Source organism: Pyrgilauda ruficollis, unplaced genomic scaffold (genome assembly GCF_017590135.1).
Source record: "Pyrgilauda ruficollis isolate IOZ18807 unplaced genomic scaffold, ASM1759013v1 scaffold40, whole genome shotgun sequence".
NCBI classification, from domain to species: domain Eukaryota; kingdom Metazoa; phylum Chordata; class Aves; order Passeriformes; family Passeridae; genus Pyrgilauda; species Pyrgilauda ruficollis.
This window is the reverse complement of record NW_024525490.1, coordinates 4,111,042-4,137,115: the sequence shown is the minus strand read 5'-3', so window position 1 is coordinate 4,137,115 and position 26,074 is coordinate 4,111,042. Positions and strand designations below refer to the sequence as shown.

The window sequence follows — 26,074 nt, the reverse complement described above, 5'->3', positions numbered from 1 at the left end:
CCTCCTCCCGTGTCCGGGGCGAGGGCAGGGCGTTCGGAGCAGCGGCGCTCACGGTCGCTGCCGGCAACCGCGTTTGCCTCCCCGGACACGCTCCCTCGCTCGTTGCCCGGCGGCTCCGCGCCGAGAGCGCCCCGGGGCCGGCAGGCCGCGCTCAGCCCCGCGCTCGGCACGGCGGGGGCGGCGCCTGCCGGCGGAAAGTGCTGAGTCACGGCCCTGACGCGCGGCCGCCGTCACGTGCGGCGCCGGGCTCGGTCCCGCCGCCGCGGCGCCGAGCGCACCCGCGGCACCGAGCGCACTCGCTCCGCTCGCTTCCTCGGCCTCTCTCCCTCCCTCTCTGACAGCCAGCCAGCCAGCCGGCATGGGGCTGTTGTCGCAGGGCTCGCCGCTGAGCTGGGAGGAGACGCGGCGGTACGCAGAGCACGTGCGGCAGCACGGCATCCTCCAGTTCCTCCACATCTACCGCGCCCTGCGCGACCGCCACAAGGACGTGCTCAAGTGGGGCGACGAGGTGGGTGAGACCCTGCTGCGAGCGCGGCCTCCGCCGCCCCCTGTCGCGGGCGCAGGTGCCGTTCCGGTGCGGCGCGGGTCGGGCCGTGCCGCCCGGAGCGGGCCCGGCCGCTCGGCCGCGGTCGCTCGGCGGGAGGGGACGTTGCGGGCTGCCCGGTGGGGCTTTGTTTACCTCGCGCACGCACACGCGCTCGCCGCCCTTCGTTGCGCAGCGCGGCTGCCCCGCTGTTACCCGCGGCTCTGAAACGCTGGAACAACTTTCAGTGTTTCCGCCCGGCACCGCTCGGTTGCCCGGGCAGCCCCGCGGGAAGTGTATTCCCGGGACGGTGATGCTCGGCAGCACTCGCTCCTTCTCCGGAGTTTGTTTATGCCCTCTCGATAAGTCTGAGTAAAGCATGTCTATGCCTCGAGTCCAAGGCAGTGCCTGCTCGGACTCAGACTCAGTTTTTGGGAGGAAAGTGAGGGAAGCAGGAGCGGGGGTGGGCGGGCGGCTCTGCAGTGGCAGGGCGTTTCTCCTGTATCCCTGCGAGAGAGGGACCTGCCGAGCCCTGCTTTACCCCTGAGTTTCCTGGGCGTTTGGTAGGCGTCCGCCTGCCTTCTGAACAAGGATCAGGGTGATCGCTCGGGTCATGACTTGAACTTTGTTACAGGTGCTTTGTGCCCGAGGACCATAACTTTAGTCACTGGTCTTGGGTGTGTTGCCTTGTAAACCTGCACAGCTGTGCCACAGCCTGACAGGGCTCTGCAAGGAGCAAAGGCTGCCTTCTCTATTCATTAGTTCCCCAGGAGGCAGGGAGCAGCTTCACCTGTACTAGAAGCTGTCCTTGTCTGTGGTGTTGGTGAAGTGTGGCATTGGTCACTTGAAGGTGTTCTAGATGCAGCTGCAGGGAAGTTGGAAGAACAGATTAGGATACAAGCAATGCGGGGACTTGGCCATTGCACCTGTGTCTCATGTACAGTTTGCTGAGCAGCAAAGGCATTTGTGAGAAAACTTCAGGTAATAACAGCTGCTCACAGATGCTCTTTGCCAGAGAGAAGTGGAGAATGCTGTTCACCATGTGCACTCTGAGAGAACTTCTCTCTTAAAGCCAGTTCTTCTTTAAATTAATCCCTTTTATAATTCACATAACATCAGGGCAAACATCAGCGCACAGCAGCTGCTTCCATGAGTGAGTGGGGGCTTGGCTACTAAAATCTGTTTAATGAAAGTATGTTTTGCAGAGTTTTGTGGTGTGGACTCAGAAAGTTTGAATATACTTTTATCTATCCTCATCTGATGTTTGTGTTCCCGTGTGTCTTGTATGACTAAAGTTATGCTGGCAAAAGAACCTCACACTCTTTAAGTCCAAGAATATAGACAGTCTTCCAGTTGCTCTGAGACTTAGCTCAAGGGTTTTCTCATTAATCTTTAAGAGATGGTACTCATTTTTCCATGGGTGTTAGATTTTAGTTGTCCTTGCTTTCTCAGAGTGAGACAAGATAGCTAAGGCTGATCTACTAGCAAGCTGGTTCAGCTTCCCTCCCTGTGTTCCGGGCTCCTATTTCTGCTGCCTGCCTTGTGTGTTGTTACTGGCCAGCTGAATTAAAAAAGTTGAACCTGGAGAAAACTCTTCTTCCATTCATATTTTAGGGTGGTTGGTTTTCTCAGCAGAGCTTCAGCTGTTTCACAGGTAGGCCCAACAAGCTCTGCTTAATGTGAGCATAGTACCAGGAGTGTGTGGAGGAAAGGGGTCGAGTACAACCGGCCTCTGCAGCACCCGCAGCTGATCACTTGGTAATCTCAGATGTATGGTGAGACTGGACTCTGGGAGCCTCATTCTCCCTTTGGCCCAGGGACCCTACTGAACAAAGTGTTTATGCTCGATAAATAGTGGAGTGTACTGGTAAAGGAGATTCACAGTTCTCTTCTACCATGCCCCAGTGTGGCAAGAGACAGGATTTTAAGAGCAGTATCATTGCAGACATAATTTTGATAAGGAGCTGAGAGCTGTATTAGAAATGTCTGTGGGCATTCCAAGAAGGTCGGGTAACCTGGTTCACTGTCTACCTCTTCATTTTAGCAAATGCTAATAAACTCACGTGTGACAACTTTGTTCTTCTGTGTTACGCAGTTATATATTTTTATGTAATGTAGCATTTAGGAGTGTGTTAATGGAGCAGGTACTTGTAGCCAGTCTGCTCTTGTGCAAACACGAAGCTATACCTTGGTCTGTAGCTTACTTGAGCTGTGCTGTCGAAAGACTAACGCGGAGGGCCGTACCTTTGTTTTCCATCTTTCCTCTCAGATACCTAGTTGTTAGAAAGTGGCGCCACATTTATATGCAGCTTAGATGAATCAACTGACTAATTGGACAGGTTTAATAAAAAGTCTTGTTTGCACTTTGACCTTCATTTATAAAGTCATAGCCTGAGGGTATTTAATTGTTTTAAAAACTTCTTGAAGATAGAAATCAAGAATGAAGATGACAGCCCTCGTGTAGTGGTAGAGATAACATCAGAGTAAACAAAATTACTTTTTACAAAATTACTTTTTACGAAATTAGTGTTTCTGTGACCGTGTTTAGTGAAAAATGTATCTTGTAAATTTTTTTAAGGAATGTTTATGAGAGAAAACTTCTGTAGCACATACTGAGTTTGTCTTTCAGGGTGTATGTGTGAATACCTGAAAGGTTGTTCCCCATCTAGGTGATGCCATTTTGAAAAGGAAATACTGTGTTTGCTCATAAGTGTAGATACCAGCGTTTGCTTTGGTTTTGTTTTCATTAGGACTCCCGCTTCTCAGTGTGTGTTGTAAGACTCATTACAGAGCTGTGGGGGTCCCTTGGGGTGCTTGTAACCTCCTAAGGACATCATTCGCTGGGGTTCCAAGGGAATGAAGCTGTGGGGAATTATCATGTACTGTTTCTTGGGTGTCAGACAGAAGTGTTACGGCTAAGAGCTAACAGAGCATGATGGTGGCATCTGTTTTGAAGCGAGTGAGACAGAATCACAGCTTACATTGCAGGGTAGCATTCCCTAGTGCTCCCATCCTCTCCTGAGTAAAGAGCTGTGAAGGTCAAAACACTGCTTCTGCTACCTTTGGAAAAGTCAGCTCTTTTATTGCTTGCAGTGTTAATAGAACTGAGAGCTGTTGTCTGTTTTGGGGTAAGTTCTTTTTTACTCCATTTTCCACAACCATGAAGCCTTTGCAGCAGTAAATGTGTAAATATTTATGTAAATATTTATGTAAATATGTAACAGAGTAAGACTTGCTCTAAAAAAAGCTTTTTAAAGGTCTCCTTAAATTTGAATTTGCAGGTAAAGGTCTTCTGCCTCTTAATCATCCTTCTACCTCTTTTAAAACTGACAGTTGATCTCCCTGTTTATGCTTGACTTCTGACTGAGGAGAATACAAAACAGTGAACTGTCTCATTACCCCTCATCAAACCCTGCCTTACTATCATTGCCTTAATGCTCACAAAGTTTGGACAACAATCTGCTGGTGAGACCCTGTCATGCTAACAAGTACAATCTCCTTGTGTTCTCATCTTCCTCTTCCATCCAGTAATCTGTGCTTGACCTCGGGGTTGTAGAGTTGTGATTGTTTGTGGTTTTGTTTTTTTTTTTTTTGTGCAGTAGAATCAAAAACATTTTCAGTACAGTTTCAGAACTCCAGTACAGTTAGCAGATACTATCTGAAACAATTAGTTTGTGCAGCTTGGCAGATGCTAGCCTGTTCTGCTGCTTCCCAGCTTTTCTCCCAAAAAGCTCCCTTCTGTGCCAGTGTATTATTAGTCTCCTGTGCTGTTCAGCACCTCTCTCTTGTCTGTTGATTGCATTCCTCTAACTGACGGATGTTGCTTAAATTTCCCTTTGGAGCTTAATGCGGACACTCGGATCAGGCAAGTGGAATGGCTGGCCCTTGGCAGGGCTCACTGCTGCTGTTTCGTGCTGAGCATGCACACAAGTGTAGAGACACAGCGTTTCACACCAAATTACATATACATGTGTATTCATATGTGCATGTAATACTTGTCTTCCACAGTCTGTAAAGACTGACAAGGAGCTGTTTCTGCATAAGAAAATTTTGAGAAAGGTGTGCCAGAAGAAGGTCTCAGAAGGAAGGGATTTAGAAAGCAAGCATGGGCAAAACATGACAGTTTCATTTTAAAGTACATGTGAATGAAGTAGGAATCTGACTTGCTCAGCCTTGTTTAGTGAAATTGGACATTATGACATTTTTGTTGTGTATGAGTCTTGTTCCCATCAGTGTAGGAACCCAGCACCCAATATGCATCTTCAGCTTTTTAAAAGTTGTTTTCTTAATGGAAACTTGAAGTGAAATTTTGAGGCCTTTAAAAAGATTTGATAATGCTGTTTATGAGACAACATGAAAAATGTACCACTGCACTGCTTGCAAGTTGGAGTCTTACTGAGTTAATTTTAGTTTGGTTTTGGTTCTTTGTTTTCTTTCCTTCCTTTTACCTCTTTCTCCATCCTTTTTAAGCTTCTTTTGATCTTTCTTCTGTACAGTCAATTAATTCCTCTCCTTATCTTTCAGTTTTTGAATTATACCTTGTAAATAAGTTAAATGAGAACTAAAATGAACCTGTGCTAATCAGCACTTCCTCATGCAAGAAGCAAAGCAGCACTTCTCAGGAGCTAAGAGAGGCCTGAGGTTTCTTACCAGAATGTCCCAAAGGTGTTACTTCTGATCAGAAGATGCATGACTCTCTTGAAAGCTTTCTTCTTTTTCTTAATGAAATGCTGGGCTGTGAAAAGAGCTGTATTTCCTCTTCAGTGATTCTTTCCAGGGAGCTAGCTATTGCATTAGTGTCTTGTTACAGTTTCTAGCCTGAGATGTTTTTGGGTGTTTCCAGGGCAGTAGCAACCTGTAAATGGTATGATTGGACATGTTACATTACAGTCTGAAGAACTTCAGGCAGGTAAAATTATTGCTGCGTATTAAGGAAATGAATTTGGGTTCAGATGCACATGGTTTGAGGCTCCAGTTTGCCTGTCACTCTTTTAAAACCAGGAACAAAATCTAGGACATTTTTTAGCAATGGTGAATATAGCTTACCAGCTGCATGAAATAAGTACGGGTAGTATCCCTAATATACACAGAGGAAGTTTTCATCATCACTTTGCTAAAAAGACAACCAGTGAGGCTTAGTGAGAGATGGATATACATGCATAAAAATGTTCGAAAAGAGATAAGAAAGGACCAGAACTGATGAGTACATTGAGAGAGCATCATGGTGTACAGAAAGGTAGTGTTCATTTCTCATTTTACAAGAAACTTGGCTAATCTAGTGGGCCAGAAGAACAGATGTCCTTTTAAGATAATTACTTATTTCACAAAGCCTAGATGCCCTGTGGAACAAGATGTCACATGATAGCTCTGATGCTGAGATAGGTATTGACTTGCATGGGCAACAAGAATAGACAGTTTATTATGGTTTTTTTAAACTTTACATGATGCAAGATGTTTGTCCACCTATCCAAAACACTTTGATAATTGTATAGTGAGTTGTGGGGTTTCTTTAGTGTTTATCTGAAACTTTTTAACTAGGTTTTTGTTTTATATGTTATAAATAAGACAGAATCACAAAAAATAGTTACTCCATTTTCCAGAATGTCAGTAATATATGGTCTTTTAAAAATATTAATCCAAGTCATTATACAGATTCATCATCAGTACTATGATGATCTCACATTCTCACTTTGTACAGACTGCTGCAGTATACCAGTGTGCAGAAATTGCATTTTTAAAAGCTTTTCTCAGTAATCTTGTGCCTATATTAAAGCTAATGGCAACCTGAAGTCTTTTTTTGCATTCTTGTCATTTTAAGATAAATGCTTTTAGTCTTCCCATGCCCCAGTGAAATTCTCCAAACAGAATACGGTTTTGATTTTTTAATGCAGAACTTCCTCATGATGGCCTCTGCCAAATGTGACATGTGCAGATGCATCTCAGTGGAGCTGTCTTAATCAATGTGCTCACCCACTGGCAGCATGGGGGGAAGCAGCACTCATGAATTATTTTGTTTTTTGTCATGTGTCTGCTTATTTCCTTTCTCTCCGAGCTTTATTTGGCTAAATAAAGGGACAGTAGAATTACTTATTTACAATTAGACTTAGTGCTTCCTTTCTATCCCTTGTATGGATACCTGCTGTTTCAAATAATGGTGTTTTCTGGGGCTGGGTCTGAAGGTATGATGTTAGAGCATCAGCTTATGCTGCTTGACAGCCATGAGTGTGTATGTATGCAACCTCTAAAAGGAATACACTAATGCACAGAAATGTAACTCTTTAAATCTTGACTTGAGCAAGATTGGTGCCCTTGAAGAGTCTTCATGTTTACTCATTCCCTGGATACTTTGGCTGACTGCCATGAAACTACTTTTTCTGCTTGGTTTTAAACCAAGCATTGGGGAAAACCTAAACTAAACTCTCTAGCTCTCAAAACATGCACAGTGTGCTAACCCCATGATGGCTGATAATTTTGCTACACCTCCTTCTGCTTAGCTTTTCCAGTGGCTGGGTGATGTGTATGTGTGTATGATGTAAGGTTTAGTGCAGCACCAGTGACCTACCCAAGAGCTGTATTCCGGATGCGCTGTGTAGGTGACAGTGGAAGACTCATTGTAGTTTATACTGACACACTCTTTGAAAATTGAAATTTGCAGTCAATGGAAACCAGTTTGGAAGGTTTGGGGTTTTGGTTGGTTGGTTGGGGGTTTTTAGGGTTGTTTTTTAAGAGTTTATTCTAGTAGTGTTTTTCCCAAAGCAGGCTGCAGTTGGTCATAAATATTGACCTGCCCCCATAGTCAACATTGATTTCCTCCTTCCCAATCTCAGATTTTAATAAGAGAAGTTTAAATTACCTACTGTTTGTATATTTCTGATAACAAAATATTCTGTTCACAGTGTATTTCCTTCTGTGGATATCAAGTGGATTCCTGTGGTTTTATCATGGGACTTTTTCTGTTATAATTCCTATTTTCCCTAAGGACCTCTTCTTGCTGTGCAGATGCCTTATTTTAGTTAACAGTATGAGAAAGAGGGAGTCAGAAGGATTAGTGCAAGAAAGATTTTATTATTGATGTTGCATGTTCAGTTGTTCAGGTATTTTGTTTTTCTTTCTGGTGCAAAAGGTGAATTAGAAACTTGCCGCATTTTCTTTCACAGGTGAATAAATAATGTTGTCTTTGCTGCAGAAATCTAAAGTTAACATAATCCTAGTCTTTTTAGTAATACTCAGTTACACAGTGCAGAAGTCAAAGATGAATGGCACTTCTTTCTGTATTGCACCACATCTTATTTCTTGAGCATCATGCAAAAGGTCATAACTTCTCAATTTTCAATAACCCAGCTTCCTGGTTTGTGGTGTGTGCAGAAGGTCCGAAGGTCCTCTAGTCACGTTGTGTCATGCACAAAAAAATCTGCAGCCCTCATGTTGTCACATGGAGGGAACAGGCAAGAGTGCTTAGCTGTGGCTTGCTGTGTTGACTGAGATGAGACCCTCTGCATCCTCTTCGTTTTGTCTATGATAATGTATAATGTGGCATAGCAGTTCTTAACTTTTTCACTATTGTCAGTGTAATGTAAAAGTTGAGTTGTGTTTTGTTTCTGGGACATGCTTTCTGTGAATTGGTTTTGTTTAGAGCTGGCAAAAAAAGGCTGATGCTTTTTTAATTGGATTGCCACTTCCAATCTGCTTTATCAAAATTAAGCATTTTGCGAATTTCATTTTAATCTTGGCTCTCCTGTGCAGATTTTTGAAATTATTTCTGTGGCAGAGAACATCCATGGTAATCTCATGAGTGTGGAAATGCCTTGCCTCATGCCAGTGCGGAGTGTGGGGGCTTGTTGGCTAGAAACAGGGTAACCAGCCTCTGTGGCACTTCTAGACTTGTTTTCCTCTGAAATTTGCTCCTGAGGGCATTAGACTTATTGTAAGATAGAAAAGCTTTCATTAAAGGTACATTACCAGCTGTTTATTTCTGTGGCTCCATGCTTTATCACATCAGTGGTGAGAAGATAAGTACATCAAAAAAACCCACCTTGGGCATTATGTTCTACATCCATCAGAAGTATTTGTACCTACAGAAAATAATCTGCTTTTTCCATCTAACACTGAAAACTTGTGGCAGAGTTCTTTAATGAGCAGTCAGGTTATTAGAACTTTGTTCTCCTTTAGACTGTCTTTTAATGATAATGGTATTTTAATGATGCATTAACTGATGAATAAAGATATGGAAGAAGTACTTTTTTTTCCATAAGTGAGCTTAGTAACTAGTGAAAAGGGTATTTTCTACTTCATACATAAGGCAATAGGCATAGGCATATGAGGCAAACTGCACAAAAATACTTAAATGTTGGTAGTGGCTTTTGTTAACAGTAAACAATACCCATGAGACCTTCCTGGATGTTCAGGAAAAATTTTCAGTTTCCCTTAAAGCTCCAAGCGTGAAGAAAGATTCATATGAGGAGACTGCTAACAATTGTTCCAGGTGTGTGTGGCAATAGCTGCCCAGTGGAAGGAGAAAGAAGCTGTCATTCAGATTATCCTTGAGAAACAGAGTGGTCTGTGAGTCACCTGTGATCAGATTTGTTTAGAATCACAGAACGGTTTGTGTTGTAATGGACCTTTGGAGATCATTTTGTTGGGCTCCAGGCCCTGGGCGAGGTCATCTTCCATTATACCAGGTTGCTCAAAGCCCCGTCCAAACTGGCCTTGGTCACTTCCAGGGATGGGACATCCACATCTGAGATGGATGGTCAGGAGTGTGGTACAAGGCTAATGCAGGTGCTGTTTTTCACACGCAGAAAGCGTGAAGCAATGCTTTTTTCATTGCTTTTCTTAAAAAAAAAAAAAAAAGCTTCTCTTCAAATCATTCTTCTAAACTATTTTCTTCTATTATATAATCTTGGCACCTTACTTCTGAGCTTACTAAGGTCCAGACTCTGTGCTTACCAGTGTTTTCATAGGCAGAAGTACCTCATGGCACATACTTTGAAAGTTAAAAGATTTTAATGTTTAACGCTACAGCAGAGGCTTTGCTCCCATCTACTAGATAGGTTTTGTTCCCTGTGTAGTTAGCATGATGGTGTTAAATTAAGGGCAGGTTTTTATATTGGGAAGCAGACCACTGCCAAGGCAAGTATTTGGACAATGAATGTTGCTGTCCCTGCGTTAGAAAGATAAATTACTTGTTGGGGAAATTGCTGTGTTAAGGTTTAGGGCTTAACATGCTTCAGTGGACTTAGGTCTAGGGGAGGAGGTTAGCAAACCTTGGGGAGAAGGATGTACTACTTCCAGTGGGCACAAAGGACACAGAATTTACAGGCCACAGGGACATTTGGCAAGATCTCAAGATTACTTATCCCAAGATAAGTAATAAACTAACAAAGCTAACTCAGCAACTGTGCAGAGATTAGTTCAAGGTAGAAGGTAATTCTGACAGGGAGAGATTCTTGCCTCTCTGGTCTGCTGACTTAGGAAGCCCACCAACTTCAAGAGAAGTACTGAGTATGCAGACTAATTAGCATAAGAAACAAGAGAATCATTTAACCAATAGAAGTAGAATTAATAAGAGAACTATGTATCTTGTAGTCAGTGAACTGTGATTTCTTTGCTAAAATGTGTAAATGGTATAAAGCTTTGATGATAGGGGTGCTAGCAGCCTATTGTGGGTTATCACCTTGCTCCTTGCTTTGCAAAATTAGAATGAAGAAATATTCAGCCTTAAGTTGAAACATGGCTGTTTCAGATTAGACATTAGAAAAAAAAATTCATCAATAGGGGGTCAGGCATTGGGGAAGGTTACACAGGGAGGTGATAAAGCCACCATCCCTGGAGATGTTAACGAGGCATCTAGGTCGTGCTCAGTGGTATGGTTTAGTGATTTAGGGCCTACAGTGGCAGTGTTGGGTTGACAGTTGGACTTGCTGATCCGTAAGGTCTCTTCTAATGTTGAAGATTCTGTGATTAAATAGAGGTATCTCATCTTGGTGTGTACGTTGACTGTGCACACAGGGCAACAAACCCACATTTGGGACAACACTGTGGCATAGGTGACAACTTCGGACCTCCTTGTTCCTTAGAATTACTGATAACGTGTTGTTTTTTTATACAGCTTCACTTTTAAGAAGCATTGCTTACGCAGAAATAATATGTGTAATTATGGTCAAACAACTCAGGCGTTCTAACAATTTCAGACATGCTTACCCATTTCTAGAGAGCTGTCGTCTTTCATTTTGCCTCCAGACAAGTCCAGCACAATTGTTTGACTTAATGACTGGAGAGTGGTTGTGGTTCTCCACAGTTGAAAGGCTTCAAGGTCTCACTTGTATTTACAGAGGCAATATCAAAGAATTTTCAAAAGCCTGAAATTTTCTTGGTGACCAACTGTGAGAAAAGGTCATAGTGAGTGCAGTAGCAGTATTCTGGGTGCTAGCAAGCTAATGGAGCATAGTGTTTCTTGAGAAGATTCAGCAATGGAATGGAGCAGAGGTTGCGTGGAAGTACTCTGTAGATGCAGTTACATTGCAAGCCAGTAATTAAGAGGAAGGAAGCCTCTAAAGAACAGTTTTTCCTTGTGTTGGCTCATAAGTAGTTCTGATGCTCCAAGTATTTGCTTTAACTAAGATTGTATTTGCTTTTTTTAATGCATTTAACTGTGAACAGTAATTTGGTTTAGGTGTGCTCTGTAAGGGGTTGGACTTTCAGCTTCCCCTTTGCAACCTTGCTGGCCATACTGTTGTTCCTTTGCCTGGTAAGGTGCCACAGAACTTCTGTGAGCCTGGCGGAGAGGGGTGGTCAGAGAGATTCATCCACTGAGGTTGTGCAGAGCATTGTCTGTCTGCAGGGAGGAGCTGGGATGCCACATCTTGTTCTCAGCAGCCTTGCAGCATGTGCCAGCCAGAAGACAGAGGTGTGTAGGGCTTGCTGCACCATGAGAGCACTGACTGGAAACTTGGGTCCAAATTGCCAGGGTGCATTGTCCTCGCTGGATCTAAGCAAGGCTGCTGGTCAGCCATCTGCATCAGTAGTTTGGTCTGATGTGTATTTTGATTCTTGCTAAGGAGCCTAGTTAAAGTTACAGAGAAAAGTGAGCTCTAAAGAGCTCAGCAAAATAATGAATTATGGATGTTGGGTGAAGCCCCTCATGTTTGGCCTTTGGACTGGAATCTCTGCCAGATATGCTGATTCTCTCAGCTTGGCTGCATTTCTCTGAACTTTGTTGTGGATAAAAAACATGTGAGAACTCTATGAATGATGACCTGAAGTTGAATGTAAAAATGTGTGAACTCTGAATTTGTTTCTTTGTAGCTCTAGGCTAAATCATTTAATGAGTCTAAATTACATTCTTTAAGGATGCCCATTCAGTCAGTCCCTCTGTTGTCAAGATACTCTGTGGGTTACTTGAAACTGTTGGCAGCCGTCTGAAGTTTTTTCTTTTCTTATTAAAATTAATGGCAGATCATCTGTGTGTTAAGACAGCTTTGAAGATTTAGTCAGTGTTTCTGGAGGCAAAAGTAATAGTTGTTTCTACAGCTAGATGCATAAATGCAATATATGAACTACTGTACTTGCAATATGAAACACTTGGATTTTTTGGGCTTTGCCTCTTGACTTAGTGTTTCCTTATACTTTTGGCTTTTTTTTTTTTTTTTTTTTTTAAAGCTTGCAGTTTAGTTTATAGGGAAATACAGTGTTCTCCCCGCCAGCACATTACGGCTACATTTGGAGAGGGATTTCTAGGACAGGAGGCTAATCACAGTAGCATACTCATGTAAAGGTGGACAAATGTTCAACTTTGGGTCTCTCAAGAGCAGCTGCAGTTCCTGTGCTCTCCCTTCTGCTACCCACTCCCACAGGCAATGTGGGGGGAGGCCAGGGATGTGCAAGCTTGATGCTCATTCTGTGTCCATCTGAATGACTCAGACCTGTGGACTCCATACCCCCTCTGGATTAGGCCGGCTCCTAGTGAGAATGATACTTTCACGAAGCAGGAGATGATGTTGAATGTGGTAGGGAACTGGAAGTCCCTTTTTCATTCCAGTATTCAAGGTCAGGTGACGCTGGAGTGACTGGTATTGGGCAATAATTAAATCAGTGCTCCACTGTGTTCTGGTTGACTATAATCTGTAGTTATCTCAAGTATATTATTGTGGCATAATACACACAATTGACAAAATATGCCATGGAACAAAGTGCAATCTACACAGAAACCAGAATTTTTTTTTTTTTTTTCTCTAGGAGATTAAAATTTGATCATAGGAAACATACAGCAAATGTGTATAATTGCTGGATGAATCCCTCCAGATTTTGTCTCTGATCAGATTCTGTAGAATTACAAACACTCTTGGATAATACTGCTTGTGATTTAATCACAAATCCCAACCAAGGGTTATATTTTTTGTCACAGTAGTAAGCAATAACTCTTCCACGGACACTGAAGCAACCAAAGAGCATGAAGACCACAAATCTACTTACAGTGTGCTGTAAAACATGGCAAAAGTTCCCTGCCTTTTGGCAAGCTGCTCTCCTGTTTTCATCAGACTTCTGTACAAAATAGAAATTGCCATGAGTTGGTATGCTGCAACTTTAACATGAGCATCTTACGTGAATCTGAGCTCCTGGGACTGGAGCAGTCGTGTTTGTTAAATACAGAGGGATGTGGCTCTAGACAGTGTTGGAAAATGAAACTGAGGAGCACAGTGCACCTCTGACAGTTCTAGTTGTGAAATTGCCGTCTGAATTTTTAACTCTAAGTTGATGTTTGAATTAGATGATTTTTGTAAGTCTTGGAGGCAGTGGTTCAAGAGCCTCCAGCAAAAGGCACTACCTCTCGCTGCTGGCCCAGCTCGGGTTTGAGAGCCCTGAAAGCATTACTAGTACTCTGGTAATGCATTTCCATGTTTTTACATGGTAGGCAACACATCACAACTGGCGGCTGGTTTGTCTTTTACACTACCCAGAACATTGCTAAGCATCCTCTGACCTAGAGATACTAGCAAATAGACTGTATCCATAAGCATTGAAGGGCTACAAGGTCCAAGCAGCTGTTAGGTTGCCAAGCTGGGTAGCATTCTAAAAGTCTTTACGGGGGCTTGGACAGCAAGTGTGCATGGAGATCAGGAAGTTTGAGACAGGGGTGGTCCAGGTTTGGCTGCTTTCAGATAATGTCTGTTAGGGGAATATATTCTCTAGTGCTGGGATGCAGCAGTGCTGTCACGAGTGGCTTATTGGATCGAGTGTGGGTTGCAGCTTGCAGCGGGGACAGGGGGAGAGCTCTGGGGACAAGGTATGCTGCTGGGCAGGAGGAGAAGAAAATGTGGCAGCCAAGCTGAATCAAGTGGAGGTGAAAACCACTGTGTTATGCCAAGAGCTGGAGTGTCATAATGACAGGACTGGTGCTGTCACCAACAGCTGTGGGCTTTCTGTGGTGCAAATGAGACACAGTGCTAGTCTTTGATAGCTCCAACAAGTGATGGGTGTAAATGGATGTCTTGCAGAAAAACTTTGGGGTTTTTTGTTTGGGGTTTTTTTTTGTCAGCAGCAGAGACTGTAACTGATGGGATGACAGTGAAATGTTTGTGGGTTGCATATAGTTTGCGTGGAGTTTTAATTCCTTCTAGAAATAATTCTGAATATTCTGAAATCGTTCTGAATAATTCTAGAATTTAATTCTGTCCAGAAATAATGTGGAGGCAAGTACAAATTCAGGATGTTTTTGGTGAAGCATCTCCAGTTAGAAATGGAAGGAAAGAAATTTCAAGGAATTTCAAGTCTTTATTCAAGATGAAATAAGCCTGCAGCCATCTTTGCCAGTACTGCTTACTGCATTCATAGTTAGTAGTGTTTTTGAACCTTCATAAAGTTCGGTGTGACATATCTTTTTATTTCACTTGATGCTTAAAATTGTATGCTAGTGTGTTTGTGCCTGAAAAACCCTTGCTGTTTAATAGTTTGTTTTGTTTTATTATTTACAAGGTGGAATATATGTTGGTAAAATTTGACCATGAAAATAAGAAAGTGCGTTTGTTACTCTGTGGTGAAGAAGTTCTTCAAACACTACAAGACAAGGGGGAGAAGATAAATCCCAAGTGAGTAGCCGTTTCCAGTTTTTTTTTTCTTTTATCCTCCTGTTATGATGCTGTGCAAAATTCTGTTAACCTGGCTTAACATTCAAGTCTGCCGTTTGTAAAACTGTAAACCAAAGATACTGATACTTTCAGATGAATCTGGGGTTCAGGAAGTGAAAGATTATTTTGAGCATACTTGCAGGCAGACCATGCACTTTTTGCTTTGAAATTACTATGCTTTGAAATAAAGGAGGATGTAATGGTGAGCCCACAGAAGTTGCCGTTTGGGTGCTCGTTTTGTGTTGCTCTGATTTTGTGTCCCTGTCTATGCAGTAATCCATGTCCCATAAAGTACTAACTCCTGTATCTCATGACTGCAGGAGCAAGTGAGGGCTGCATAGGGGAGGCCTGTTCTCCATTCTCCCATTTTTGGAAGAACTAGAGTGTAGATGTAAGAATGGCAGGGAAGTTTTTCCTATCCTCTCCTGTGGAAAAGCAGCAGTGAGCAGTATTTTCTGGTTCTGGTTAAAACCCCAAGAAACAAAGCTTGAGGCAGATGCTAAGGGTGGCTGCAATTTGGTGTAGGCAAGTCCTGCTTATTGTACTACACAGCAACACTTGTTACTGCCAAACTGAACCTTGCTTTCTTTTCACCGCTTCCTGATGGTGAGATACATCGGAAGGTACATTGTGTCCCTCTTAAGTGGTACTAATTTCTGAAATTGTCACAAATAATTCATCAGTGACTCTTCTTTCATTATAGTCACCCAACACTCTGGAGACCAGAATATGGAAGTTACATGATTGAGGGAACACCTGGACAGCCATATGGGGGAACCATGTCTGAATTCAACACTGTGCAAGACAACATGAGGAAAAGACGGCAGGAGGCTGCTTCTGTACTCAAAGAAAATGAGGCTGTTTGTACCGTGACGTCATTTCCAAGGTAAGGTGGTTGTTCAAGTGTAATGCCATGTTTCCTGTTCTCCTTATACACTTTTTCTCCTTATTGCATATAGCTATACTGTTCCATGAAATAGAGAAAAATATTATTTGATTAAAGTACTTTGGCTTTTATGTTCCAGTCATGTTTCCTAAAATTTTTATTGCAACGAGACAAGTAAATAAGCATCTTTTACATTTTTAGGTTGCTTCTAACCTGTGATGATTTTGTATTAGGAGAGAATACTGAATATTTGTAACATAAAGTGTTAACTCTAAAGAGTGGTCTACCACCTTGAGTTAATACAGAAAATTATGTTGAAACGGTTTCTCTTTACCTGTTTTGCAAACTGTGTTCTTTATAAGTAGCAGTTTTGCAAAACATGGCCAATGGGATCTAATTTTAATACTACTTTTTCACTAAAGTGCACGCAGGCTTCTGGTAGTTTAGGGCACCTGGACCTAGTACTTCTATTATACAATACTCTACTTACTGAATCTAGAAAGGAGAGCATCTCTCCTGGGTTACTAATACCCTTACAAAGGATAGATTTCATCCTTTTTATTGTTGTAAAGGAGTTCTTGAAGAAATTAAATTTAGAATGAACTTCATTATCTAGGAGAAACTCTATTTTGTGAAATAGTCCTTTGAAATATAATTCTAGGCAGAGATTTATTACATTCGTTCTAACTAGCCTGGTCAGTGATGTGAATGAAGATAGTTATGCTTATAATGGTATAAAAGTTGCTCTGCAGTAGAAGATAAGCAGCTAGCCTTATGGCTAGATTCTTGTGTAATACAGAATGCAATAGCCCAAAATTCTTGCTGAGAGGAGGAACAATACAAAATATGTCCTAGCAGCAGTGGTGCCAAAATATCTGCATAATGTCCCACAAATGCTGTTTTAAAAACACTCTTTGACAAAATTTACTTTCACTTTATTAGAGTTATACTAGATGTAATAAGAGTTTATTTAAAGTCAGTGGTTAAGTAGTTGTCAGTGTATTAGAGAACTGTGTTTTCTTCCCCTGCAACCTTACCAGGTCCATTATGTCATTTAATAAGTTTAACTTACAAATGTTCTGGACCCAGTCTTGCGGGGAATAAAGGGAGAGGAGTTGTTAATCCCTTTGTAGATACAGATAAATACTTTTTGCATCACTGTAGGAGCAGTATATTGGACTTCAGTGAAAGCCAGTAAGTAATAAAATGTAGTTTGTTTATGACTTATGGGTCATTCCAAACATGCTTTCATCCCTCAGAGATTGCTCTCCCTATGCTAGTCTAATTTAGTTTATTATTTCTGCCTCTTGCTATCTTCCCGTTCAAGTCCTTGTTGATTTGACTGGAGTCTTGCTAACATGAATTTCTGAGGTTTCATGGGGTTGAAGTTTTTTCCACATTGTCTTTACAATAACATGTACGTATGCCTGTGTGCATCTGGGCATGTACACATGTATATAATAAAATCTGTGCATTTGAAAAGACAAAAAAACTTGTTAGAGTGCTGACAGAAGAAAGCTAAAGAAGTAAGCTTATTCAAATCAAAATAATTCAGTTAAAAGTGAACTATTTGAAAATGCTTAAATAATAAAAACATATAGCTTAGGTACTAAATAAGTGTCCCTAGTCCCTAAATTTGTGAGCCATCACTGCTGGGCCAGAAAGTTGTTTTCTTTTTGAGGACTGGAGGGATGCAGTTTACAATGTAGCACTTGGGTAAGTGATGAAGCTGGCTTTACAAGTTGTAGGACACCTTACTGAAACCAGGAAGAAGAAACAATATTGAAGATTAATAATATTCTCGGATGTGTGTTTCCTGATATTTTGAGTAGTTTGTTTGTAATTTTATCAGCTAACTTTTTTTAACTATACAAATACTAGAGCCTTTCAACACAATCTTTGCCCTTTTTACTGTGCAACATGAAGAAACTAATCTGCTGCTTTACCTCAACCTTGTCAAATGTTCCTTTGTCGCAGCTGTACCGAGAGCTTATTCTTGTTTCAGGTGACTCTGAATCTTAAAATGAAGTTTCCCGAAGGGGAGGGGTGTATTCTGATTAGCTTGCATATCTCTCAGCATTTTACACCTAATAGCTGCAATTTTTCTTTGCTGATGACATTCGTCTCATAGGGGTTTTCAGAGTTCTAGAAGTGTTGTAACACTTAGGATATGTGTAGCACTTGAAACTGCCTCTAATTCTTACAGAGTTGGTAAACCTATATTTTAAAAGGAATAGATGGTTAAGAGTAGGACTGGATAACTTACTTTGGCAGTCAACCTGTATCCTCAAGATAAACTTTGAAGCACGGAATGCAGCTGCACGTTAGTATTAATAACAAGCACTAACACACTAAAATGTGTGTGTACCCCACATAGTACCTAAGTTTCCTGCTTCAGCCACTGAAAGTGTCCTTGTTTGCTGTCTGATGATGAACTAGTGGGGTTTCTTTAAAAAGAAGACTGTGTTAACTACTGTGGAAGGTGGTTGTTGGCTGGCTGTCTACTAGAATCCTAATCTCTGATCATCTGACCATTCTAAAATTACAGTCTGTTTTCATTACAGCTTGGATCTCATTATTGTGTTACACAGGTTAGGCTGTCCTGGATTTACACTGCCGGATTGTATGCCAACACCAGTAGAAGGAGGAGCTTCAAAATCCCTTTTTTTTCCAGATGAAGCCATCAATAAACATCCTAGATTTAGGTAAGAATATTTGGGAAATCTGAGAATTCAAATATTTTATCTCTACCTAAATATCATAGACATATCTCCAAATTCTTTACATTACTGGAATAGAGAGCATTGTAGCTGATTGCTGCAGATATCAGAAGGACTTGGACAGAAGTGGTTGTGATGACATGTATTTTCTTTTCAAAGTGTCTTAAGAAAATTAATTGTTAAGTTAAAGGAACTTTATATAATCGTTCACACTGTTATGGGGCAAAAAGTGTTGATTTTGCTACTGCAAAATTGTTTCCAGTTTGAAGTCCTGTGCCTAAATGCTTCCATCATGGTTAATCCAGCTCTCCCTTAGGTCTGTCACACTGACATCTTTGTACCCAGTAGCTTACCCTAGTTACTCTGAAATTGTACTTCTCACTGTAAAACGAGACTTTGGCCAATGAAAATCATTCTGTTTTAAAACTAAGCATACCTTTTAACTTGGACTTGTACTCTTCAGGTCTGTAACCTTTTACTGTTTTGTTAATATAGTACTTTGAAGTCCATCAAAGTAAGACTGACTTTACTGAAGAAAAATTCAGTGTTGTATTTTTTACAGTCTATCTTAAAACTAGGAAAATAAGCATCCCTAAGGAGAGTGTTCAAAATAAATAGGAAGTTGACATTCTGAAACCCTAAAAATTGTTTAGAAAGTAGCTGCAAAAGTATTTGCATAAAGAGAAAATTTCATATCATTCAAAAAACATTTTCTTTTGTTGTAGTACACTGACCAGAAACATTCGACACCGAAGAGGAGAGAAGGTTGTGATAAATGTACCAAGTGAGTAAATTCAGTCTTATCTTTGTTCTTTTTCAAAATAATTGTTTAGTCTCATGCTCTGAGTTACTGAGTGCCTGTATTTTCCACACAGTATTTAAAGATAAGAACACACCATCACCTTTCATTGAAACATTTCCTAATGATGATGGAGAAGCAGCAAAGGCAGCTAAGCCAGACTACATATATATGGATGCTATGGGTTTTGGAATGGGAAACTGCTGTCTCCAGGTAAAGTGCATCTGCTTTCAAGATGTTACTACACATTGACTTCACTCAACTTCCCTTTTTAAGACTTGTCTTATGTCTACTTTCACTTTCTTCAATTGATGCATTGAACATCAGTGTGGCAAAAGGGGAGATAAAAGAACAAGTGGTACATCTAGTACTCTAGTCTTAAAATCCAACTATGTTGGGTTTTTGTGGCTGGATTTTGCTAGCAGAAGGGCTGCAGGGGTTGCTGCTGTGAGAAGATGCTTCTTCAATGAGAAGGAAGCCTCTCCCATGTCCAACAGAGCCAATGCCAAGACAGATCCACCATTGGCCGCGGCTGAGCCCACCAGTGACAGTGGTAGCACCTCTGAGGTTACACGGAGCATGGAGGGGAAAAACTGTGCAATGACACTGCAGGTAAAGATGGGAATGAGAATATGTAAGAGGAACAGCTCTGCAGTCACCAAGGCTAGTGAAGAAGTAGGGGGAGGAGATGTTCAAGGTGACAGAGCTGAGATTCCCCCGGGGCCTGCAGTGAAGATCATGGTAAGGCAGGAGGTTGGCATTGGAACCGAGATCCACCTGCAGCCCCTGGAGGACCCCACACCAAAAAGGTGGATGCATGAAGGAGGTAGGACCTGTCACCCCATGGAGTACCCGTGCTGGAGCACTCAGTTCCTGAAAGATGAACCCTGTGGAAGGGACCCATGCTGGAGCAGTTAATTAAGTGTAGTACATGAGAAGGACTGTTGTGGTTTAAACCCAGACAGCAAATAAGTACCATGCCATTGCTCCCTCATACACACATATACCCCCCTGGCCCCTGGTGGGATGAGGGGGAAGATCAGAAAAAGGTGAGACTTGTGGGTTGAGATAAAAACAGCTAAGTAATTGAAAGAAAATAAAAAATCATAACAATGGTAATGAAAATAAGGGGGGTTGGGGGGGAATAAAACTTGAGAAGAAAGTGATGCTGAGCAGAACAGTTGCTCACGGCCTGCTGACAAATGCTCAGCCTGTCCCCAAGCAGCAATTGGCCCTTCCCAGCCAACTTCCCCAGTTTCTGTATTGGGCATGATGCCATATGGTATGGGATATCCCTTTGGCCAATTCAGGTCCCAGCTGTGCTCCCTCCCAGCTTCTTGTGCAGCTGCTCACTGGCAGAGCATTGGAAACAGAGGTGTCCTTAATTTAGAATAAGCCCTGCTCAGCAAGAACTAAAACATCACTGTGTTATCAACATTATTCCCGTACTGAATCTAAAACACAGAACTGTACCCAGCCACTAGGAACAAAAGTAATTATCCCAGCTGATGCCAGGACAAAGACTCATATTGGAGCAGTGAACATATTCATTTGGAGGACTGTCCAAGGGAAAGGACCGCACACTGAAGCAAGAGTGTTTGGAGTCCTCCCCCTGAGGGGGAAGGAGCAGCAGAGACAAACTGACCAGTCATTCCTCATTCTCTTGCACTGCTGGGAGGGGAGGAAGTAGAGAATTTGGGAGTGAAGTGAATTTTAAGATTTAGTTTATATTTCTCATTGTTCTACTCTGATTTGACTTGTTATAAATTCATTTAATTTCCCCTAGTTATATTTGTTTTTCCTGCGACAGTAATTGGTGAGTGATCTCCACCACACCGAGTTGGATCAGTGTTGATCTGCTGGAGAGTAGGAAGGCTCTGCAGAGGAACCTGGACAGGTTGGATCAATAGGACAAGGCCAGCTGTATGTGGTTCAGTAAGACAAAGTGCTGGATCCTGCACTTTGGCCGCCACAAGCCCACGTAGAGCTCAAGCTGGGGACAGAGTGGCTGGAAAGCTGCCTGGTGGAAGAGGACCTGGGGTGCTGGTTGACATTCAGCTGATCATGAGTCAGTGTGTGCCCAGATGGCCAGGAAGGCCAGTGGCATCCTGGCCTGTGTCAGCAATAGAGTGGCCAGCAGGAGCAGGGCAGGGATTGTCCCCCTGTACTCAGCACTGCTGAGGCCACAGCTCCAGTGCTGGGTCCAGTTCTGGGCCCCTCACCATGAGAAGGACATTGAGGGGCTGGAGTGAGCCCAGGGAAGGGAAATGGAGCTGGTGAAGGGTCTGGAGCACATGTCCTGGGAGGAGCAGCTGAGGAAGCTGGAGAGGAGGAGGCTCAGGGGAGACCCTACCACTGTCTGCAGCTGCCTGAAAGGAGGCTGGAGCCAGGCTGGGGTTGGCCTCTTCTCTCAGGCAGCCAGTGCCAGGACAAGAGGAAATGGCTTCAAGCTGGACCTAGGGAAGTTTAGGTTGGACATCAGGAAGAAATTCTTCAGAGAAGGGGTGATTAGATACTGGAATGGGCTCCCACCAGGGAGGTGGTGGAGCCACTGTACCTGGAGGTTTTTAAGGAAGTACTGGATGTGCACTCAGTGCCATGGTCTAGTTGGCCAGGTGGTGTTCATAGGCTGGACTCAGTGATCTCAGAGGTCTTTTCCAGTCTTGCTGATTCTGTGTTGTCTCCCTGGCATTACCTTGATCCTTAAGCCTTCTGTTACATTTTCTCTTCCCTGTCCAGCAAAAGAGGGGAGTGATTCAATGGTTTTGGTGGATATCTGGCATCCAGCCAGGGTCAGTCCAATACCACCAGGTTTATTCACTTGCTTTATGGGGATTTTTTTCTAATTTTTTTTGCTAATACTCAAACATAATTGAATGACTGGCTGAGACAGTTTCTTGAACTGGTCAAACCACATTTGATCAAGCACCTGCTCCTGAAACTCCAGCAATTTTTTGGGTGTGAAAAGTCATCCTCTACTCTGGTCATCTTTTAGGCATGACCAAAGGACGCCGCAGAGATGGAAACTGAGCTGTCTTGTAGAAATGGGAGAGGTTTTTTAGTTACTCATTTGGGTGTTTTCCTTCTTCTGCACCTTAGAACAGCAAAAGCAGGGAGCGGAAGAGGTTGTGGGAATGTTTTTAAAAATGAGTAGCTTTCTGCTTTTGTTTAATTTGATTTCATTTACAAACATCATGAACTCCTATATGAAGTTTCTCATTCTTAAATATTTTTAGCTATCTGCTAAGGAGTTGTCTTCTCACTGCTTGTACCACAAATTACCAAATCCCTGTGGGTAATTGTCTTCTCTGACTGTGTGATGGAAGATGTTTTTGATTCTGTTTTCTCTCATTTGAACATGCCCACTTTCTGTGTTTTTTAGTAATTTGCCTGAGTTATTCCTGTCTTGCAGTATCTTCCCTTTAAATCCAGGTGCTGAATATTAAGAATGCTTTAATCCTTTCATTTTTTGTTTGCTTTAAATGTTTCTCTGATGCTGGGCAGTAACACCTTAGGTAATCATGGTGTATTTGACTCTTGATAAAATGTGCCCGTTGCCACCACAGTCTTGGAAGCAGAGCTAGGAAGAGGCTAGTGTTAACTCTCTATAGGATTCTCTAGACTCTTCTTGTTTCATAGCAAGGACAGGAAAAAACCTCATAAAAAGCACTCCCTTTGAGAAACTACAGAAGCTGTATAAATAAAAGTTCTCAACCAGTGCTACATATGGTTTCTTGTCACTAGGGTAAATCAGGGTGAGATACCTGATGAGATAGTGAAGTGTACATAATACTCTGTGGTTTTACAAGGTGTTACTTTGCCATGGTTTATTTTATACCATCTCTTATTTAAGATCAATAAAAGAAATCCAGCCTTATTCAGTCATTGTATGAATTTTAAAAACATTATTAAAGGAGTACTATTTTACTCTTGCATACTGCTACATTTTATTATTACATTATGGTAATAAGTGGCCAAATTCAAAATTGGTAGCCCTGTAATCATCAAAGGGAAAATGAAAAGGCTGGCAGCTGCTTCTGTATCAACTGATAATTCCTGATAACTGGCTAGAAGAAAACATGTATTGCCCACCTATTTTGTAAGGTAATTTGTAGCATATATACTCCCTTTCGTGTTTGGGGGTGGTCTGTTGGTTTGGTTTTTGTTCCTTTTTTTGTACTGCACTCCAGGCTACAACTTGGTTTGATGCATTTCCAGAGGTAAAAATAATGTCCTGATGAGCTTGGGCTGGGATGGCCTGCACTGGCAGAGCATGTAGCCCTTCTGGAGAAGATAGCCATGCCCTTTTCCTCTCTGATGGGACATTTGCCTAGAAACCGTGTTGAATCTCAGATTTGATGTGGTTTGGAATAAACATAAAAGGAAAGAGGAAGCAAATATCACTGTCTGGGGTAAGAGTGTAGGTGTTCTGTCAACCCACCCCCACTTCAAGGCTAGCTCTCTAGTGTTGAATGTCCAAAATTAATGATGAGAAATAATACTTACCTGCTTTTCTGCGAGATAATTACTTAGTCTTGTCTTTTAACCACCTAGGTTTTTGTTTGTTTGCTTTTTTCTGAAAAACAACAAAACAAGCCACTTGGAGGATAGACACAGAAGGAATATTTTATCCACAGCACAGCTGTTTTGTAATTTGGGATGTTTTAATGAATATTGGATGAAGATTTAAAAAGACAAACACAAATAAATCCCATATTTCCCCAATATCATCATCATCAACACCCCCCAAAAAATCCATCACTGAAGCACCAGTGAGCTTAGGAGTTTTGGAGGGATTTGTTGGTTGGATTATTTTGTAGTCTTTCTTGAGGTTCAGTTTGGTTTAGTGGCAAGCTGAGATGAAAATTTGTGTTTTGTGGGTCATTCAATTACTATCCTTGGAAGAGGAAAGCCTGTGTACAACTGGAATTCTTCAGGACAGCAAGCAGAGATGTTGATTTAGAGCTGAAGTCTCTTGTATAATGTTATGATAGTACAGGTGTACGTTCCCATCTAAATTTTTTTCTGATCTGTGAATACATAACCTGTGAAGACAAAGGGAGTTTTGAGACTGATCACTCTGTGCATATTTTAAATTCATGAAGTGTTGGTTTACAAAGTCTAGAGGGTCAGGTCTGCTACTAGAAATGTGTATTTGTTTGATGCTGCTCTGAGTAAATGTCACAAAAATATTACAAAGGAGTTACCTATTCCAGTGGCCTATCTGTGGTAGGGCTTCCAAAGCACTAATGCCTTCTGCAAATAATATTTATTTTCTATTTTTTTGCTGGGTTCTAGCCTCTGATACAGAAAAAGATGGACTTTTTTTTTAATATAATGAAAATTACAGTAGACACACAGATACTCGTTTTTTTCCCCACAGTTTTTCAGGATCAAAGGTATCTTGAAATGTTCTTTAAAACAGGATTCGCGTCACATAAAACAAATGTTAAATCTACAATAGAGTCTTGACTGTTGTTCTAAGTAAGTAGGTTCCTGGCTTACTTCCTGAAGGTGCATTACTCACCCATGTGTATTCTAGATGTTAACTCAGTTTTTTTTGATTCTGGCAAGTGCTTGTATATTCAGCCTCACCGTAGAAGCATTATGGTCTGAAATCTTTTAATGAACATGGAAGTGTATGGAAAGAAGCTTGTAATATAAATGCTACTGATAGGTGGGGCAGAAATGTGTCTGAGACTTAGGGGGAAAAACCACACAAAACCAAACAAAAAACCCTAAAATTTTTAGTATATGAATAATTTTAATATATACTTGATTTTAAATCTAGGAAGACTGTGCTTGTTGTATGGTGACAGAAATTTGATAGCAACTGTACATCTTCCAACAGGTAACTTTTCAGGCTTGCAGCATTTCCGAAGCAAGGTATCTCTATGATCAGCTAGCTACGATTTGTCCCATTGTGGTAAGTAATGGACATCTGTCAGAGGAACTCTTCTTAGTAGCAGAATCCACTATATATTAAAAAAATAATACCCAAGTTGCAAGCTCACAAATTGGGTACTCTGGGAGAAGACTCTTTCTAGGTTGCCATGTGAGTCATGTTAACTATTTAATGTGCAAATGACACCTAAAACAGATAATGTCTGTTCCTTCTTGGTCCTTGTGTCTATTTCTTCCCCTCTGCTCTCACTCCCACATGTGTGAGACTCTTGCTGAATAGTTTTAGAAATAGATTTGGGCAGATTCCATGAAAGCAAGGCAAGCTTGCTGCTCAAAACAATTTTTGATTTTTCAACTAGTGTTGAAAACCTTGTGGTGCTACAGAGGATTTCAGCTTAAGTTGTTTAAATCTGTCCCGATTTATAAGCATGTTGTCATAAACAACTGTTTGTAACAGGAGTTATGAAACTAAAGTATCTGTCTGGTCTGAGTGATGAGTAGATCCTGCCCTGAGTGAGGTATGTTCCAGCTATGTTACTAAGGTGCTTGGCCAAACAAAACTAAACAAAATAAAATAATTGCCAGGTGAACTTCGGAAGTGAGCAAGCAGAATACTTGCTGATTTGTCTCAAAAGTGCTTCTGCCAGTGTAATTTTTGCATTCCTTAAATGCTGATCTGTAGAGGTGAAACATTTGGAGAGTGTCAGAAGCCGCTTCAAGGAATGCTAACGCTTGACCCAGGCATTTTTAGGAGGCAGGAGTTGAGATATTTCTGGTTATACAGGCTTTGGCTGGATGTTAAACTGAAATATATATACTTCAGTTCCTTCTGGATCCCTTTCCAGTGGGGTTGAATTTTTGCTTTTGGTTCCTTGGCCTGTCCTTTGTTTTGATGTCAGGCTGTTCCATTTTAGATGGCGTTGAGTGCCGCGTCTCCATTCTACAGAGGCTACGTGTCTGACATTGACTGTCGCTGGGGAGTGATCTCCGCTTCCGTGGACGATCGAACGCGCGAGGAGCGAGGACTGGAGGTCAGTCAGGGTACCTAGTAGCTGTCTGGGGTTTTTTGGGCAAAAAAGTTAAATCCCCTTTAGCATCAGATTCTGCTTGTGCTTATCA

At 41.8% G+C, this 26,074-nt stretch overlaps 1 protein-coding gene across 2 annotated transcripts in view; it reads left to right on the top strand.

The window, feature by feature from the left end:
• Window positions 1-213: 213 nt before the first annotated feature.
• The window catches only part of GCLC (glutamate-cysteine ligase catalytic subunit), a 36,740-nt gene continuing 10,879 nt past the window's right edge, over window positions 214-26,074 (top strand). Inside the window, exons 1-8 of one of the 2 annotated variants that reach the window (XM_041477339.1) lie at window positions 214-508; window positions 14,495-14,607; window positions 15,350-15,532; window positions 18,124-18,237; window positions 18,978-19,036; window positions 19,128-19,264; window positions 24,903-24,977; window positions 25,870-25,986. In XM_041477339.1, coding sequence (XP_041333273.1) covers window positions 359-508; window positions 14,495-14,607; window positions 15,350-15,532; window positions 18,124-18,237; window positions 18,978-19,036; window positions 19,128-19,264; window positions 24,903-24,977; window positions 25,870-25,986 — 948 coding nt within the window. In that variant the 5' untranslated portion in view covers window positions 214-358. The remainder of the gene's footprint in view (window positions 509-14,494; window positions 14,608-15,349; window positions 15,533-18,123; window positions 18,238-18,977; window positions 19,037-19,127; window positions 19,265-24,902; window positions 24,978-25,869; window positions 25,987-26,074) is intronic. The other variant, XM_041477338.1, reaches the window with a different exon arrangement.